Source organism: Chaetura pelagica, unplaced genomic scaffold (genome assembly GCF_000747805.2).
Source record: "Chaetura pelagica isolate M959 unplaced genomic scaffold, ChaPel_1.0 scaffold29, whole genome shotgun sequence".
NCBI classification, from domain to species: domain Eukaryota; kingdom Metazoa; phylum Chordata; class Aves; order Apodiformes; family Apodidae; genus Chaetura; species Chaetura pelagica.
In genome coordinates, this window is record NW_009970720.1 from 743,330 (window position 1) to 760,001 (window position 16,672).

Consider the following 16,672-nt stretch of genomic DNA (forward strand, 5'->3'; position numbering starts at 1 on the left):
GGAAAGAGGGGAAACTATTTCAATGTCCAGTCCAGTTTGGGCTACGTGTTCCTTTCACTTTTTGGAATCTAGAGAAGTGATCTGAATTTCTGAAGTTCAGAGGCTAAATAAAACATTACAGATACTGCAGTACAGCCATTAGAAAGTTACATGGTGGCTGCTCTGCAGAACTGAGAGCGCTCTCTTTTTCTCCCTCCCTCCTTCTGTTTGAATGAGCACAATGAGATCTGGAAGTGCTATGACAGTGTGGAAGGAAATGTGCTGAGTTAAGTACTCAGCAACCACATAGCAAGCAGTACTAGATAATGGAGTTGCGTGAAACCATGAAGAAATGATGGATAAACCAGTGATTTAGAGTTATCAGTTAGTTCTTGTAAAACACAAGAACTCTAAGCTTCCACTTTGACACTCCACCTGGAAATGAGGAGTAAGATCTCAAACAACCAACTCCAATTAGCTCTGATATTTTTGTGTCTCCATCACCTGCATCACCTGTGCACCAGCCACTTTTAACAGAATTGCTTCCAAACCACCTCAGCCATGCAGGGCAACTCTACATTGACAGTTTAAGTGCAGAGACATCAGAGGTCTGTGACATTATTTCAACTTTTAAATTTCTTCAACAGGAATTGAAATTGCTTAGCTCTACTCAGCATCAAATTCCTCCCTAGAAAAAAATTACCTGGCAGTAAGCATTTCTCCTACAATTGGTATGAAACCTGAACTAGTTATAACACTTTAATAAGGCTTCCAAAGACTGCAGCCCCTCTGGAGAACTCATACTATGATCTCAATAGTTTTTAATAAACCTAGATGTTAATAGGTTCAGGCAAAAGCTCTCATTTGAACAGTGAGTTTCAGAATGAGGAGACATAGGTAAATTAAATTAAATAGGCAAGCTGTTTTGAGGAGTATGGAAACATACACAGTACATGAAATAATATAGCTAATCTAAATAATGTCCTTTGGAAACCTCCAGACATCATAGTACCCATACAAAATTTGCCCTCCTAGCATGTAACACTAAAGCATTGTACTCTCTGTTTCTTCAAGAGATGAAGCTGTTCCTTGTGCATGTTTTCACATCCTACACACTGCTGTGTACATATATTCAAGTTCCCTACCATACACATTTAAAATTTAACACACAAAAAAAAAAGGCACTAGGAATCAGAGACATGTCTCCAGGTGCAAAAGAGACTACAAAAAAATTACTTTATGGTTCCCATACTAAGACTTGGCATGTAGAATATCAATTTGGAAACAGAAGTTTCATTAGTAGCATTACATTGTGAGTTTTCATCCATCCCTTTATTGTTTTTACCCAGTCTTTCAAGTAAATATTCATTCTTCCTGTCTCACTTTGCTACTTTTCTCTGTCCTGGCCAGCAAGAGATATAGATAATTTCATTTTTTCCATTCCATTACTCTATTACCAAAATGAAACACAACAGAGATGAACACATAGTATCCCCAAAGGTGGACTAGTTCTTCATAAAGCAGGTCATTAGGACTCAGGAGCTCTTTGTAAAAGAGGACTTCAGCTTGTGGGAAGACTGAAAACAAAAACTAATAGTGAAAAATCAGATTGGAAAAATGTATTAAAAATAATTATATTGTAGAGATCACAAAAAGAGTTGAAATGATACAGTGGAGAAATACTGCAACAAAACAAGGTTTCTGACCATAAAGGAAGGACCTGCTTAATGAATAAGGTCCCTCATATACATATTTACTCACAGAGAAATATGACTCTTTATGATAATGCAATGTGAAATTCAGACCTTAAATGAAGCTTTTGAAATGTACTGAAAATACACACACCTTTAACATGCACTTTCTGCATATGTGTCTCTCTCTGCCTTCCTCTTGTCATTTTATTCCCTCTCCATTTCTTCACCTCTGAAGTCACAGCTCTACCTGTGCAAACCTTTGGCTGTGCAAACCTTTGCCCTTTGCATTGCCCATACAAATAAGGTCCCCTAGAAGCTGCAACTTGGCAAGTCATGCAAAGCAACTCTCTCCCAAATGCAGGTGCAGAGTGGCATCTGTCATCCCTTCAGTAAAAGAGCACCAACACATGCCTTAGTCAGGTCCCTTCCAACACCACTGCCAAAGGGGCTTGGAAAACTCTGCTGCAAATAACCTTCTCTTGAGGTGAGCCGAGCTCTCCCGGGGTCACAAATCCAAAGAACCTCTCAGAACTGACAGCAACAGAATCTTAGGGCCTGTATTTCAGGTGCATTCAAGGCTGGGGCAAGTAACATCAAGCTAATACTAAGAGGCAGCCATTGATCCTTACCCTGTAATCTCAAATTCTAAGTACACCAGAAATTTAATTAAAAAAAAAAAAAAGTCATGCAGCTACTAACCTTGTCAGTTCCTCCTGCAGCTGAGCATGGTCAGGTGGGAAAAATTTTACCACAAATTTTACAACAACATGCTTCGGTCCTAGGGGAAATGTCAAAGAGGTTAGTAATCACCAATAACATTCTGGCCAAACTTTATTATGTAGATGATGTACAAGGACTGACAGAACCTGCAGTGCATATTTACATGCTAATCTTCTGTCCTCTGTTAGTATTTGGGTTATTTAGAGATTGCTCAATAAAATTTACACACAATAAAAAAGAGTAGCTTGGTGAAGGGATACTCTGCCAAAATCAAGCCTGTTTTTAGTAATTACATCCGGTGATCCGATAAAATATATTATGCGTCTATTTTCTGTGCTTTGAAGAGCAGGGGGCTGAAATACACTATATTTTAAAAACTGACTAGCAAATCACTATTTCTGTTTTAACAGCAGCACAGCTGCTCTAACTCTTACAAGCATGACCATCAACAAAAGGAGCAATGCATCTCTCTCTCATGAGAGAGAGAGGTGCCAGAGCTTACACTCGAGACTACTATGACCAGAGAGGCATCTAGGAGAAATGAATCTAAATGGCAAAGAACTGAAATGAAGAACTTTGCTAATATTTGACAGAGAAACAAAATCACCAAAACCTTTCCTGTTCACTTCTACTCTTTCCAGAGCTAACAGCTATTTACAAACTCCTTTTATCTCCCACCATCCACCATAACTTTCCCTGATGCCCCTAACCCAATTGTTTCCTCCTTTTTCTGTTCTTTTATCCTGGTAACAGTTATCATTTGGCAATAAGCTTCCTTTACTACATGCTTCATTTCCTCTACAAAACTGTTTCCTCCATTGCCACCACTGCCTTTTCTAGTGAACAACTAGACTTTCTAGGGTCAGCCCCTTCGTATGTTCATGTGACATAATTTCAGAGCATGCACAGTACATCTTTTAAGAACAGAAATAAAAAGCAATCCAAATAAAGTTCAGTGAAGAAAGGTGAGAAGATAAAGATTCCAATTGAGAGAATCCTCATTTATTCAAGCACTCTCGGATTGACAAAATAAATGACAGCAAGGAAGTACTTACTTCTAATCTGTTTCATAACAGGCTTCAAAAGATCAAGCCACACCTAAAAACAAAAGAAAGTGGTGTTATAATCTCTGAAGAAACCATTGCTCATAAAGAAGCATTTTTCATTGTGCTATTTAGGCTTTAATTTACTTATTTATTTTTTCCAGTGTGGTCATCATGGTCTCCCTAATTATATGTAGTGGATTTTCTACTCAAAACTCTGGAATATGCTGAGGAAAAAGCACTGTTAATGAGCTGTCACCATGGCACAGCTTTTGAAGCAGTACAGATAAAGAGAGCTGGGGAACAGTGAGGAAATCTGTCTCTCAGTTGCCTCAGATACCAAGAGGCACAGCACGTTTGTTCAGGAACCATTCATTTTGTGGAAACAAAAAATGAAATAAGGAGTTCAGAAAAAGACAGTCCTATGCTGTCACTGTGGTCCTCTTGTGTAATATTTTCTCTTTTATATAGACCTGGGAAGTTTAGGCCCAACCTTTTTTAATTAGGGGTAGTGTAACTTCTGCATATAGTTCACTTTCATCTGTTTTTAAACAACCCATTTTTCAGAACGGCTTGTGGGTCTTTCTTTCAGCTTTTAAAAGAGAAGCAGTGTGTGAAAATACAGTTTTCAAAACCTAAATCTCCCTTCTGCAGTCTCAGTCAGAAGGGCCTGGGAAAAATGTTATGGGAAGTCAAGGGACAATCATGCAAAAGGTAAAAGTCAAATGACTTGCAGGTCCTGGAGAAGTGCAACACCTCACAGTCCTCAACTGGTAATTAACTATGCCCAAGACTTGTATTTCGTTATCTCACTAAAAGACATGGAACCTCCCTTGGAGACGTCTGGAATTTGTGAAGGAACATCCTACAACCATCACAGAAGATTACAGTCATCAAAAAGCCAAATCACCCCAGTCTTACCGTGGAAAAAAAAAAAAAGTATTATTACAATTGTAATGAACTGTAATTGTAATTAAAACACCTTCGATCTTTAATAATTGTAGATTATGCAGAGACTGAAACACATTCAAAATATCCATTTTAGAAAATTACCTGAGAAGCCAGACAGGAACAGGCCTTTACTGCTGCTATAACTGCTCTTATGCTGTTTCCTATTTTCATCATTACTAATACGAGTGCTTCCAAATAGCAAAGATATCACATTTCTGCCCCTTCACACTCATTATTGCTTCTCAATGGAATTTTTTTGTTTGTTTCTCAGCCTATGAAAGTCTTTGTTTTCAGAAGGGCTAAAGAAACCTGGTCATCCAAGAATAGGAATACAGTGTTTATCACACACTAAACTGCTTCTGACACTTTTTGGCATTTCAGTAACTTAAAACCATTTTGTTTCAGAGAGTTGGCATGTACATAATCAGCAATAAACGCCACGGACTACGCCAAGTTCAGTGGGAAAAAAAATAATCTTGAATATGAAACAGCCAATTTATAAAAATATGAGAGTAATGTGCTTTATTTGATACACATACACAAAATCATCTCTCTCCCTCCAGAGGGAGTAGAGCATGAGCACAAAAGCGTGTAATGGAAAAATTCAGCTGGCTTTAGTTATAGGCACCCTTTGGATTGTGCTGGTGTTTTCTCCAAATCCAATTACAGGAGACCCAGGTCCATCTACCCATCCTCTGCTGAAGACACAGGGGTCCCTGCTATCACATGGGCCAGCATGATCCCTGTGAGCTTCTGCCATCAGCCATGATGACATGGCTCTGTTTCTGCAGAGAGCTGCTGGACCCAGCAGCATGGCCTGAGCTTGTGGGGAGGGCGGGTAATGAAAGGAGAAATTCTAAACAAAAGGATTCACTGCCCAGGAGCAAATATTGCTGCCTCGCAGCCTCACCCCATGTCTGAGAGCTGCGGGTGGGGGAAGAAACACGATTTATTTCAGTAGTACCCAGCTCCCAAGGAATAGCCTCTCCTCTGTCAACTTTAATGTTCAAGGCTAAGGTGGATGGGGCTCTGAGCAATCTGGTCTAAGTGGGAGGTGTCCTTGCCAATGCATGGGGTTGGATCTAGATGATCTTTAAGGTCCCTTCGGAACCCAAACCATTCTATGATTCCATGAACTGCCACACTGTTTCTAAACTCAGCCAATCTGAGACTGTTTTATAAACTGGAAATGAAAAATTATGTGAGGATTCAATTAAGATTCATGTTTTCAATTTTATCCAGAACTACAAAGGCTGGATTATTTATTTTTTAAGCCAAGTCTGGCATTCCGTCATAGTGACCAGATTTCAGCAGCTGGAAAATTGGGGAAGACATCAAGTGTGATGAAACCCAGTGAAAACCCAGCCTTGGCAATGGTGCCTTGTTTCTCTTTGTCCCAGCAAGAAGTGCAGCCCTCAGACCCTCTGTGTCCATTTCCCACGCAGACCTTGTCTGCTACCAGCATGGCTTGAACCTACACAGCTGCCACACATCTTGACATATAACTGTCAATACGTCAGATATGAGATCTGGAGCCTTGCATGCTGAAACAAACACAGCTGAACTGTGAATATATGATTTCACATACACATTGTTACATCCCAACAAATACGCTCCAAATATTTATTTTTCCTTTTACATTGTACTCTTCACTAGAAAAGCAACTCATTCTCTTCAGATGATATGAAGGTAAAAAATGCATGTGTGTTTTATTTCTCAAACACACCATTAACTGTAATGTTTTTTATTTGAACAATGCTTGAGCTCTACATTTGAAAGTTTTAAATCCCACAAGAACATTCACCTCAACTGCATCACATACACTGGTTACTGTAATTTAAGTGTAAATAATACTCTCAGAGTGCTGCTCCACATTGAAACTACAACTCATATTTAAATGTTCTGCTTCAGAGTTTCTGTGAGTTGCTTTTAGGTGGCTGAAGGCATTACTTCCAGCAGGAAAGTAACCACAGTAACCATTCTTGGGGCACAGATGACTAGATATGAGCAAGATTTGGGGATCTCCCATTTCTTCAGAAACAAAGATTGGAAAACCCAGAAGGAACACAGACTGGCACTCTCATATACTTGGCTAGTATCTCCCTTTAGTAAGAGTAGGGGCCATGTGAGTTACCATGCCAAATATACTAAAGCATTTTCCTTCTGGTCAAACTGGAGACAGCCTTAGGCAGTTTTCTCCAACTTCCTCTTCATCGCACCCCTGGCTCCCTCACTGTGATTATCTGGACATTATTTCCAGCCAGTCAATTCCTGCCACTGTGAGGGCCTCAGGCACTGGGCAGCACCTCAACCTCTCCTGTGTTCTGCCTCAAGCAAATAAACAATTTTGTTTTCACAAGACTAAAAACTCCCAGTTGACTTTAGGTCTCTAAGCAAAACAGAGAGGGTCATCTATTGAAACTTAATGACCTGTAAAGCAGAGAAGGTCTATCAAATGACCTTTCTCTATTTTCTAGAAAACTAAAAAGCAACTGTATATACACAAGACACTAGGATTTGTTACAGCTTTATTTACATATACACCAGGAATGCCATTATTAACATGGCTACATGGACCCTACATTGTAATAGTACTGTACAGTTGCATGGTTTTGAAGAGCTAAGCTCTCAAGTTATCTAAAGCATTAACCAAGGATATCTGGCAGAATACAAAACCTTCTAGTAAACTATGTTCCATGTAAATCCAAGAGAAAACCATAAAGCAAATCACTTTTAAAGATCTATGTCCAGTTTTAAAAATTTCCTCTTTAATTATAGTTAGCCTAAAACATCATGACTGCCAGTGTTCAGTTTTAATGTCTATGTACGCCTGCACTAAGTCATGATACCAGATTACTGCAGCAGTAGGTAAATTCTCTTTTGTTTCTTTTGCAAAGAAATATTGCTCCTTACAGAAATTGTATATATATGGACAGAAAAAAAGATTTTTTTTATTTTCTAAGAATTCTATACTGAAAGAGTGGTCAGGCACTGGAACAGCCTGGCTGAGTCACCATCTCTGGAGGTATTCAAGATAGATGTAGATGTGGCACTTCAGGGCATGTTCAGAGGTTGTGGGTTTTTTTGTGTGTGATTTTTGGTGGGTTTTGTTTGGGTTTCTTTGTTTGTGTTTTTTGTGTGTGTGTTGTGGTTTGGGTTTTGTGTGTGTGGGGGTTTGTGTTGATGGTTTTTCTCGGTGATCTCAGAGCTCGTTTCCAGTCATGACAATTCTGTGATTCTGTAAAGTCATCTCCTTTAAGTAAGCCAGATTACTGAAGCAGAATCCACAGACAAGGTAAGAAATCCAGTAAACACCAGAATGTACCGGTCAAACAATCCAGATAACTAGCACATATGCCAGTAGGTCACACAGTTAAGTCTAAAGTAAAAAACCAACAACTTCAGAAAGAAAGACATTAGAAACTGAGAAGTTATTAGCCTTTGGCTTTCTCTGCTACATGATACTGTTTCCACCCTAGAAGTATTAGCACAATGCCTGAATGTTGCTGGCAACTGTTTTCAGAGTCCAAAGTCTCAGGATCAGGGCACCTGCCTTTGCCACACCTCTCCTCAGAAAGGATTTTCTTCAATTTGGGTTTTTTTGGATTTTCTCTTCTTTTTATTAACCTTGTTACATTTTTCTATCCGTTTTCTTGCCCCACCATGTTTTTCATGGAACTGTGTCACAATCATTGCAACTTCTCCATCTGTTGAAAAAGATTTTTTCCTAACTCCAAATTAATCAAGACTGTAAAATCACAGTTGATTTTACCCTGCAACAGTCCAGCCTTTGGCTTCTATACTGCAACAGATAAAGACAAAATGCTTTTCCAAGTTGTGTCTGAATTGGCTGTAACTTTCAATACAGATGAAATCTGACAGGAGTAATCAGGTTTTAAAAACATTTCTTCAACTCCAGCAGGCAAGAACATATTTTTTTAAAAGTCCTTTTTCCATTTAGAGATTGATGGTTCAACCTACCTTTTAAGCAGGAGCAGAAGGACATAATAGAGTGTGTTTGCAGTTTAAAACCAGCTGAAAATTTGTCCTTATACATACCATCATCTTTTTATGATCTGGAAATTCAAGGCCAAAATAGTCGCCTTCAACAAGGTTCAGGTGGTTGCAAACAGCATCATGCAAAACTTTCCCTGGAGCTCTTTGCTGTAAGAAGAAAACAAAGCCTAGGGTTACAAAGATGCTTTTAATTACTGACAGAAAATTACTGTGCTAAGAAATTGTCCAAGAAAAAACACTGTCAAAACAGTTTACAAAATCAGTGGATATTCCAACCATAGCCGTAGGGCAGTTGATGATAATCACACTAGTTTTAAAGCTACGGAAAATATCCATCCAGCCCTGGGTGGCAGCTCAGAATTCATCTTTACTGCATTTTTGAGAAAAAATTAAAAAAAATTAAATAGAAGAGGTAGAAGAGAGGGGCTTGGGATCTAGGTTTTTTTATGTCTGTCAGGTAAATGCACAATGCACTAAGGTGTCAGTCTCTAAGCTATATTGCTACCATGAATTTCAGAGGACAGCCATTTCATCCCATGGGCCCTTCAAGTCATGTCAGGTGGTGCTACATACACCTGAGCACAACATACTAAAACCAAAATGTTCACTGAGACCTGTCATACAAAATCCAAGGGTTTGAGTGCTTGCTGGACACCACTTGACAGGCAATAGGCTCAAGTCCTGATTTCATCCCAAACCTCCTGCTGTGAGGCACCAAGGCTGGTCAAGGCCCATCTGTGCTACCCCTAACAGATCTGTCAAGTAATTCAGGGGAGTCAAGAGCAAGTATTTCCTTCCACAGATTGAAAGCTTTCCCTCTATAAAAAACAGATGTTTCAGCTCTATATTAGCTCCCAGAGCAACCACTTTGCTGATTGCAAAGACTCTTCTTAACACCCCAGTTAAATCCACACCTGCAGCAAATACTGTAAATTACAGCTCACCAGCAAGTCTTCAGCAAAATACGCTGTTTCTGTACAAAAAGACCAATCACTAAAATAAATTTTTTTTTGTTCCTTGGACAAACGTACCTATTTTAGCTCAAGAGGCCCTGAAACACAGATCTCCACACTCTTCAGAACAAGTAATAACTCATTAAACTAAATGAACTCCACCATTATGAGACCAAACGCCCCAGACAAGTGCCCTTGCGCTCAAACTACAGATTGGCCCTTTCCCTGACTGCCCAGTAAATAATTACTAGAGCAAAATAAACCAGCAGAATCAGAGTGAAGAACAGGGAACTATTAGAGGCTGGCAGTCTGGCCAACCTGGCTCAAATCTGCACCTGAGCCTGGGTCCAAGGATCTCCAGGTAGTGCCCATACCAACACGCTACCTGTGAGTGGGGAGTTGCCCAGTCCCAACTCCTCCCAGATGCATCACTGTGGAGCTTGGTCTCTGTTTCCAGCCACAAGCCAAAGTACAGAGCATCTCTCCAAAGGCAGTTTATCTAACCTTGTCTAATAGGAATTGTGAAAAGAAAGTCACCAGTAAGGAGGGTTTCACCAGAGAAATGAAAGGGACGACATTTTTGTAGGGAAGGCACAGGATATATGTGCCACCACAGCAGTGCTGTAACCCCAGTGATGCAGCACACAGTGATTGAACCAACCCTTCAACACTGGCTGGTTTTGAAGGGAAAAGCCAAGCTCACCTCCCCAGGAACTTGCAGAGCAGGTTTTTGCCCAACATACTCCCAGTGACCCTAACAGACCTATGCCACCAGGAAACAATGCAGCAAGAGGCAGAGGATATTTACTTTCACCCACGTGCACAAACCAGAAAAATGGAAATGTGCCTGTGCATATGTATGTTTTTATCTTACTAAAGAACCTGATGAACCCCTGTGTGACAAAGACAAAATTTCATCATTCCTCCTTGGGAAAAAAAAAGGTGCTTGTGGGAGCATGGAGATTTTTTACTAATGGGAAAAGAAGACAGAGAGCTGCCTTCATGCCACCCAAGGTCAGCTGAGGAGAGCAAGTTTGTCTGATCTCAAACCACGAATAAAAGCAGCTGAATAAAACCTGGTGTTTCCATAAAGTTGTTTTCTGATATGTGTTTAGACAATGGAACAGCAGTCTTATAGCATTTATGTCACTTGCCATTTTCTCTGGAGTGTGCCTTGGTAACATTAAATACTTCTTACTGAAGTATTTGTAAATAAGACTATTATTCTAAACTCATCTTAGCTTTGATCAGTCTACCTCAAAATAAAATCTGACAGTTTATGCAAGGGAAACACTGTGGTTATAAAACCTGCTGAGATTTAGAGCCTGATGACAGTCTGATCTTGCAGGACCAGAAGGAGAGGTACAACATCCACATAAGCACAAACTCTCTGGTCTCACAAAGATGTTGATTCAGTGCAGTTCCATGACACCTCTACTAAAAAATTTAAACACAATAAATTAAAACCTCAGTCCGCTGGGTATGGAAGCAAACCAGCAGTCACACAGGTCACAGCAAACACCAGCTGACAGAGGAAGCATTCAGGAATGAGTGCAGCACGCCGATGACATCACCTGTAGCCAACAGCCATGTCTGACTTGAACGTGGTTACAAGGCCTTTGGGACAACACAGGTTTTCCCCTGAACTTGGAGGGCATTTTCCAAGTGTCAAGCACGGCCCTGCTGCCGTGCCTCACACAGCAAGCACAAGGCAAGCTTCATCTCCTCCTGTCCCACAGCCCTGCAGCTGCAGCCACGTCCCACAAGCTATGGCTTGGCTGCCTTCCCTGCTCCACACCAGCATGAGCTTTCCCTGCTCCACACCAGCATGAGCTTGCCCCACAGGGGCCCCAGTGCCCCCCCTCCCAAATAGCTACATGTGCATGCAAGGTTGCAGGGTGGGAAAAGGCTGCACTACAGCTCTAGGTGGGCTTTTTCCCTGTCACAGGGAGTAAGCACAGGTTATTTCCCATGACATGACCATGACAAAACAATCATATACTGGGATGAGAGAAGGTCACCAGTGTGGCCAAAGATGGAGGACATGGGAAAGGAGAGCCAGGACATGCATCTTCAGCTCTCCCCAACCATCACTGAATGAGATCTCGCACCAGGGAGGGAAAAAAGCTGACTGGAAGGTAAAGATCAAAGGAGAAGGACAAGGCATGCCAGTGGGACATTGACATGGAAGCTGCCACAATGAAGGCTGGTGGCAAGACTACCCCTCCAGACCATTCACTACCACAGATGCCATGCTGTGAGGCAGTGAGGGAAAGGAAACAGGAGGGTACAGTGTACTGGTGGAATACAACCAGGTTACATGCAACACCAGGAGCTGGAATGCAGCTGCAGCAGGTAGCAGTCAGTCTCTTGCTCCTCTTTGTCAACAGCCAGATTCTTGTATGATCAATGAAGAAATACTGCAGCTCCAGAGGGCAATTCTTCCTACTCCAAAACAGCCATCTGAGCACATTTGCAATTAACTTTCCCTTAGCAATACAGCTGTACTATTTGACACTTGATGACAAGGAGCCCAGACACCACTGTTACAGGGCTCATTTTAGACAAGGTAAATCCCAGTCACACTGAGAGTTTGGAATTACTGTTATTCTCTTGAGGTGGTATTTAGTTACTCTAAGATAACATAATAAATTCATTGCAGTGAAAACAAGCTCACTGATTTCCAGCTACACATCCTTATCGCTTAATGCATTTTGAACTGGCCTTTCATTTAGCTCTGTGAAATAACATTTAAGAAGTCCCTTTACATTTTCAGGGAACATCAGGCTACTAAGTTCTAAAGTATGAAGCACGTGTATCACCACATTTAGCTGCAAGCTATGAAGGTACCCAGTCAAAGTACCATGCTTTTTCACATCCAGTATTTGCTGTCTGCTCATTAATTCAGTCCTACTCTATTCTTTACTTTACTCTTTACTCTTTACTCTCTTTACTTCCACCAAAATCCGTAACAATGCCTACAGGATCATCAAGGTTGGAAAAGACCTTCAAGACCATTGAGTCCAATGACAATCCAACTGCCACAACTATATCCTGAAGCACCACACCTAAGCACTTCTGGAACATCTCCAGGGATGGCAACTCCACCTCCTCCACCACCACTCCACCAATGCTGGGCAGCCCATTCCAATGCCTCACCATCCTTTTTGTGAAGACATTTTTCCTAATATCCAACCTAAACCTCCCCTGGCACAACTTAAACCCACTTCCTCTTGTCTTATCACTAGTTACGTGGGAGAAGAGACCAACACTGACCTCTCTACAATCTCCCTTCAGGTAGTTGTAGAGAGCAGTAAGATCTACTCTGAGCCTTCTCCAGACTAAACAACCCCAGATCCCTCAGCCTCTCCTCATATGACATGCCCTCCAAACCCCTCACCAGCCTTGTTGCTCTTCTCTGGACACGCTGCAGGACCCCAATGTCTTTCTTATACTGTATTGCTTATGACCTTCCAGTGATGGATAATTTAATAGGTTCACCAACTCTTTGATATTCTGGTGATTGCCAATAATGTAAAAAAATCTCCCTCTGTGTACTTGTTTAGACCATTATTTCGCACAGACTGCAATACAGTTTTGGTTTTTTTTGTTGTTGGTGGTTGTTGGTTTTTTTTGTTGTTGTTTGTTGTTTTTTAAGTGCATAGCAATATCTGGAAGATGCCCAGGACTTTAAGAGAAGTGGGTTTGCACTCACTCCCCCACCCCACAGTTAACTATTTCACTGTCTACCAAAGAAAAAGTGTCTGTTTAGGATAAAAGAGTGATTTTAGCATTTTTTATCTGTCTAGCTAAGTAACCTTAGATTGAACAGATTTTTAATTGAAAGGGGTTTGTTTGTTTGCTTTTACAGAACTAAGCTGTAATACCAGGTTTTAAAAAAAACAAAACAACAAACAAACCACAACACACACACAAAACCCCAGAACAAAACTAATAAAATAAGCACTGTCTTTGGCACATCTGAAAAATGTAAGTCACATTAGTGTTTTGGTCAAAGTAAAATAGCTTTAGATGACAGCACAGATTACTGTTTTTCTTTTCTTCCTAACAACTACTACAAATGGATCAGATAAAAAGTTGTTGTTTTTTCTTAATTATACTTGCTTGTGCATTAGTAACATCTGACTACTTTATGCTCATCTAAAAGAAAAAGGTACTGTCCTCATTCACATCTGCCACAATAGAAAGGCAGGCGTTTCTTTCACTAATGCCATGTCCCTGTCAAATTTTGAGTGCTCAAAAAAGAAATGTGACAATTTGGTAAAGCTAAATATTTTATTAATAATTATATATTATATTGTACAAAGTGTTAAATACAAAGTTTAAAATTGTATTTGAACTTTTGCAGGATATCACCCTGAAACCCCCTTGTACTTCTGATCAGTCTGATTACCAAATTATTTTTATACTCCAGCTTAACAACTGTGTTGAAATGATAGCAAAAACTTCACCAGCATTTTCATATGTCTGAAGTCATATACAGTCATAATTGATATAAAAAATAAAAACCTCACATCCTTAACAGCATGAATTTTCTCAGTTATTCAAAGCTGTTAAAAATTATGTATCTACAGCTCTGAAAGGAAAAAAATAAAAAAACAACCAGCAAATGGGTATAAAAATATCCTCAAAGATGAGATTGAAAAATAGGGTTCTTAAACAAATAACTCTGCCAGAAATCTATACTTCAAAGGAGGCTTGAAAACTACTCACAGGAGCACAATGCTATCAGCACCCAAACTCAAATTTTTGTATTTTAAACAATTCTCCTTTCTGGCATAAAATTAAATATATAACTCCTATTTAGCAAAAGTCTGTTGCTTGAAGGGTGGGACTAAAAGCAATAAACACTGGTCTAAGTGTTGTTGCTCTGGACCTTACATTGCCAAGACACTTGGAGATCCTCTGTCCTTATTTTCCTCTCCTCGCTTTCAAAGTGTGGGTGTTAATCCTATAGGAAGGATTAGATTACTATAAAAATAGCTTTAGACTGTAAAGACAGCTCTTACACCTGGGCTTACTAGTTGTTACTTTGCTGTTCAGCTTAGGCTGAGTAGTTAGGAAGCACTGGAAGAAGTGTGATTTGTCACCCCTGCATACCAGGTCAAAGCGAAGCGACACCTTTAAACAGAGCAGCCACCCACTCCCACCACTACTCCTAAGCACACAGATCCCCACCCTATACCTCCAGCGACCAGGTATACATCCCATTTGGAGAGCGGGTGCAGAAGAGGCACATTTTCATGATAACCTAAAGGCACTTCATTCCTTTTAAGATATTTTCCATTTGAATGTAGTTGAAGGGTGCTCTCCTGGCTCGCATCCCACATGCTTTTGCCCAGACTGTGCACATATCATCAAAGGCAGGACTGAGGCCAAATTCAGTAACAGAATAAGTCTCTTATACTGCTTTAAAAGCAGGCAATTGATCATCTGCTGTGTGCGTACAATAAGACTATTTAGTGCTTCTTTCTTTCAAGGTTTGAGTGGACTGATCTCCCACTTTACACTCACCACATAAGCTGTATTCCCTTTAACGCTAGTGCCTGCCTTTCCTAGTTTCTGATTCAAAGTTTTAGCAGCACCAGATTTTGCTGGTGCTGGGGTCTTTTTTAAACAGTATGATTTTAAGATACTGTAAGATGGTTTTTTACTCCAGGTGTTTACCAATCACCAAGGCAAAAACACAACAAAGATTCTACTAACCATCTCATGCGCTTGCTTTTCTAGCACCTTCTCCAAAAGAAACTTGTAATTTTCTATATTTGAGCATACAGATTCGTTATTGTAACCATGCTCTTGGATTTCTGATCACAAGAAACTGTCCTACATAAAAATATTTTCTAAAATAGGCAAAAGCAGAAGGATTGCTCTAACTAGACTTTAAAACCTATTTCAATGCCCAAAATCAACTTCACTAGGAGAGCCAACAGTAAAATTCAGGTGAAAATTAATACTTGTCAGGAAAGAGAATAACTAAATAATCCTCTTTGATAGTTAAATAGTGTGGAAGGAAAAATAAAAATATTCTCTAGGAAAGCTTGTGTAAAGTAGTACGATGAGGCCATTTTCAGAAGTGCTTGGTTAAACTTTTTCTTACAGCAGAGTCAGACTAAAACATAATTCAGCTACAGTAAATACTCAGGTAACTGTATATCTCCGTAACTACAGTACAGTTAGGCCACTGACACTGGAGGCTCTGCTTGGTCTCTTTTCACTTGCCTCATAAAATCATAGCTTTATAACTTAATGGGCAAATACCACCCACACTGTATTAAATGTGCCATTTCGATGTGCAAGTGAGGAAATAAAAAAGAAAAGAGATGGGCTGGGCATCTTCAGAGCTGAGCCCATCATACCACAGACCAGCCTGTCATCTTCAGGTGTAACAAACCAACCATTTGATTTATTTGCAGTTCTTACAAAGGCAATCTGACGCTAATACTAATTTTATTTCTCACCTTTAAATTACTCTAATTTCTACTTGACAAGCAGTTTGTTACTGCAGAGGCAGAAGCAACCACCTGAAAGCTAGTGGAGCCCTATGTAAAGAAGAAAGGGGGAGAAATAGGCAGATTCTTGTAGCCCAGAGAATTTCCTCCTTGGGTAGCATTAGGGACAAAATCCCACAAGAGAATTTACTTCACACATCCATCCCACAGTCATCAATGCTGACAAAAATCTCAAACTTCTCATCAGCTAAACACCACAATCCTTATAGACCAAAAATCAATAATTTGGTTAATGTAGTCTAAGTACACATTTGCTTCTTGCAAAATGCTATTCAAGGTGAAAAGCATTAACAAAACACTTCATGATTAGTTTCCCACTTCACTAGTCCCTTTAGCTGTATTTAAAGCATTTTAACTAGCTGACATCTAACTCTTAGAAAGTATAGCTGACTTTGTCTTAACTTTTCTGTACTGATTTAAAAAAATACATTTGACACATATGCACTTAAAAATCATTTTATCAACTTAAAATGATGCTTTGATTCCCTCTGCTAATGAATTCAGCTGAAAAACGTCATTGTTGTCTGCCTAACAATCCTCTGAGGAATTGGCCCCATGAGGACAACTCATCCCTTCACATGAAATGCAGATGCCGATTTCAGTAACTCCCCAAAACATCAAATTGTAACAACAGGTCTCTGCACAAGCTAATTAATCCTCCTGAAAAAGACACGAACCTTGTTTCTTGCAGTACAACCCTTACTGCTAACTTCCTTCAGATGGGTGATAAAAATTTGTGGGGAAATTAGTAGTGGCAGAACCAGTCTTTTAAGTAACTCTTT

The 16,672-nt window shown here is 39.9% G+C and overlaps 1 protein-coding gene across 1 annotated transcript in view; it reads right to left on the minus strand.

Moving 5' to 3' along the window:
* The window catches only part of FARP1 (FERM, RhoGEF (ARHGEF) and pleckstrin domain protein 1 (chondrocyte-derived)), a 170,924-nt gene that overhangs the window by 60,114 nt on the left and 94,138 nt on the right, over positions 1–16,672 (minus strand). The window contains exons 2-4 of the mRNA XM_010006334.1: positions 8,447–8,551; positions 3,449–3,491; positions 2,373–2,451 (exon numbers count right to left, since the gene is read on the minus strand). Coding sequence (XP_010004636.1) covers positions 2,373–2,451; positions 3,449–3,491; positions 8,447–8,551 — 227 coding nt within the window. The remainder of the gene's footprint in view (positions 1–2,372; positions 2,452–3,448; positions 3,492–8,446; positions 8,552–16,672) is intronic.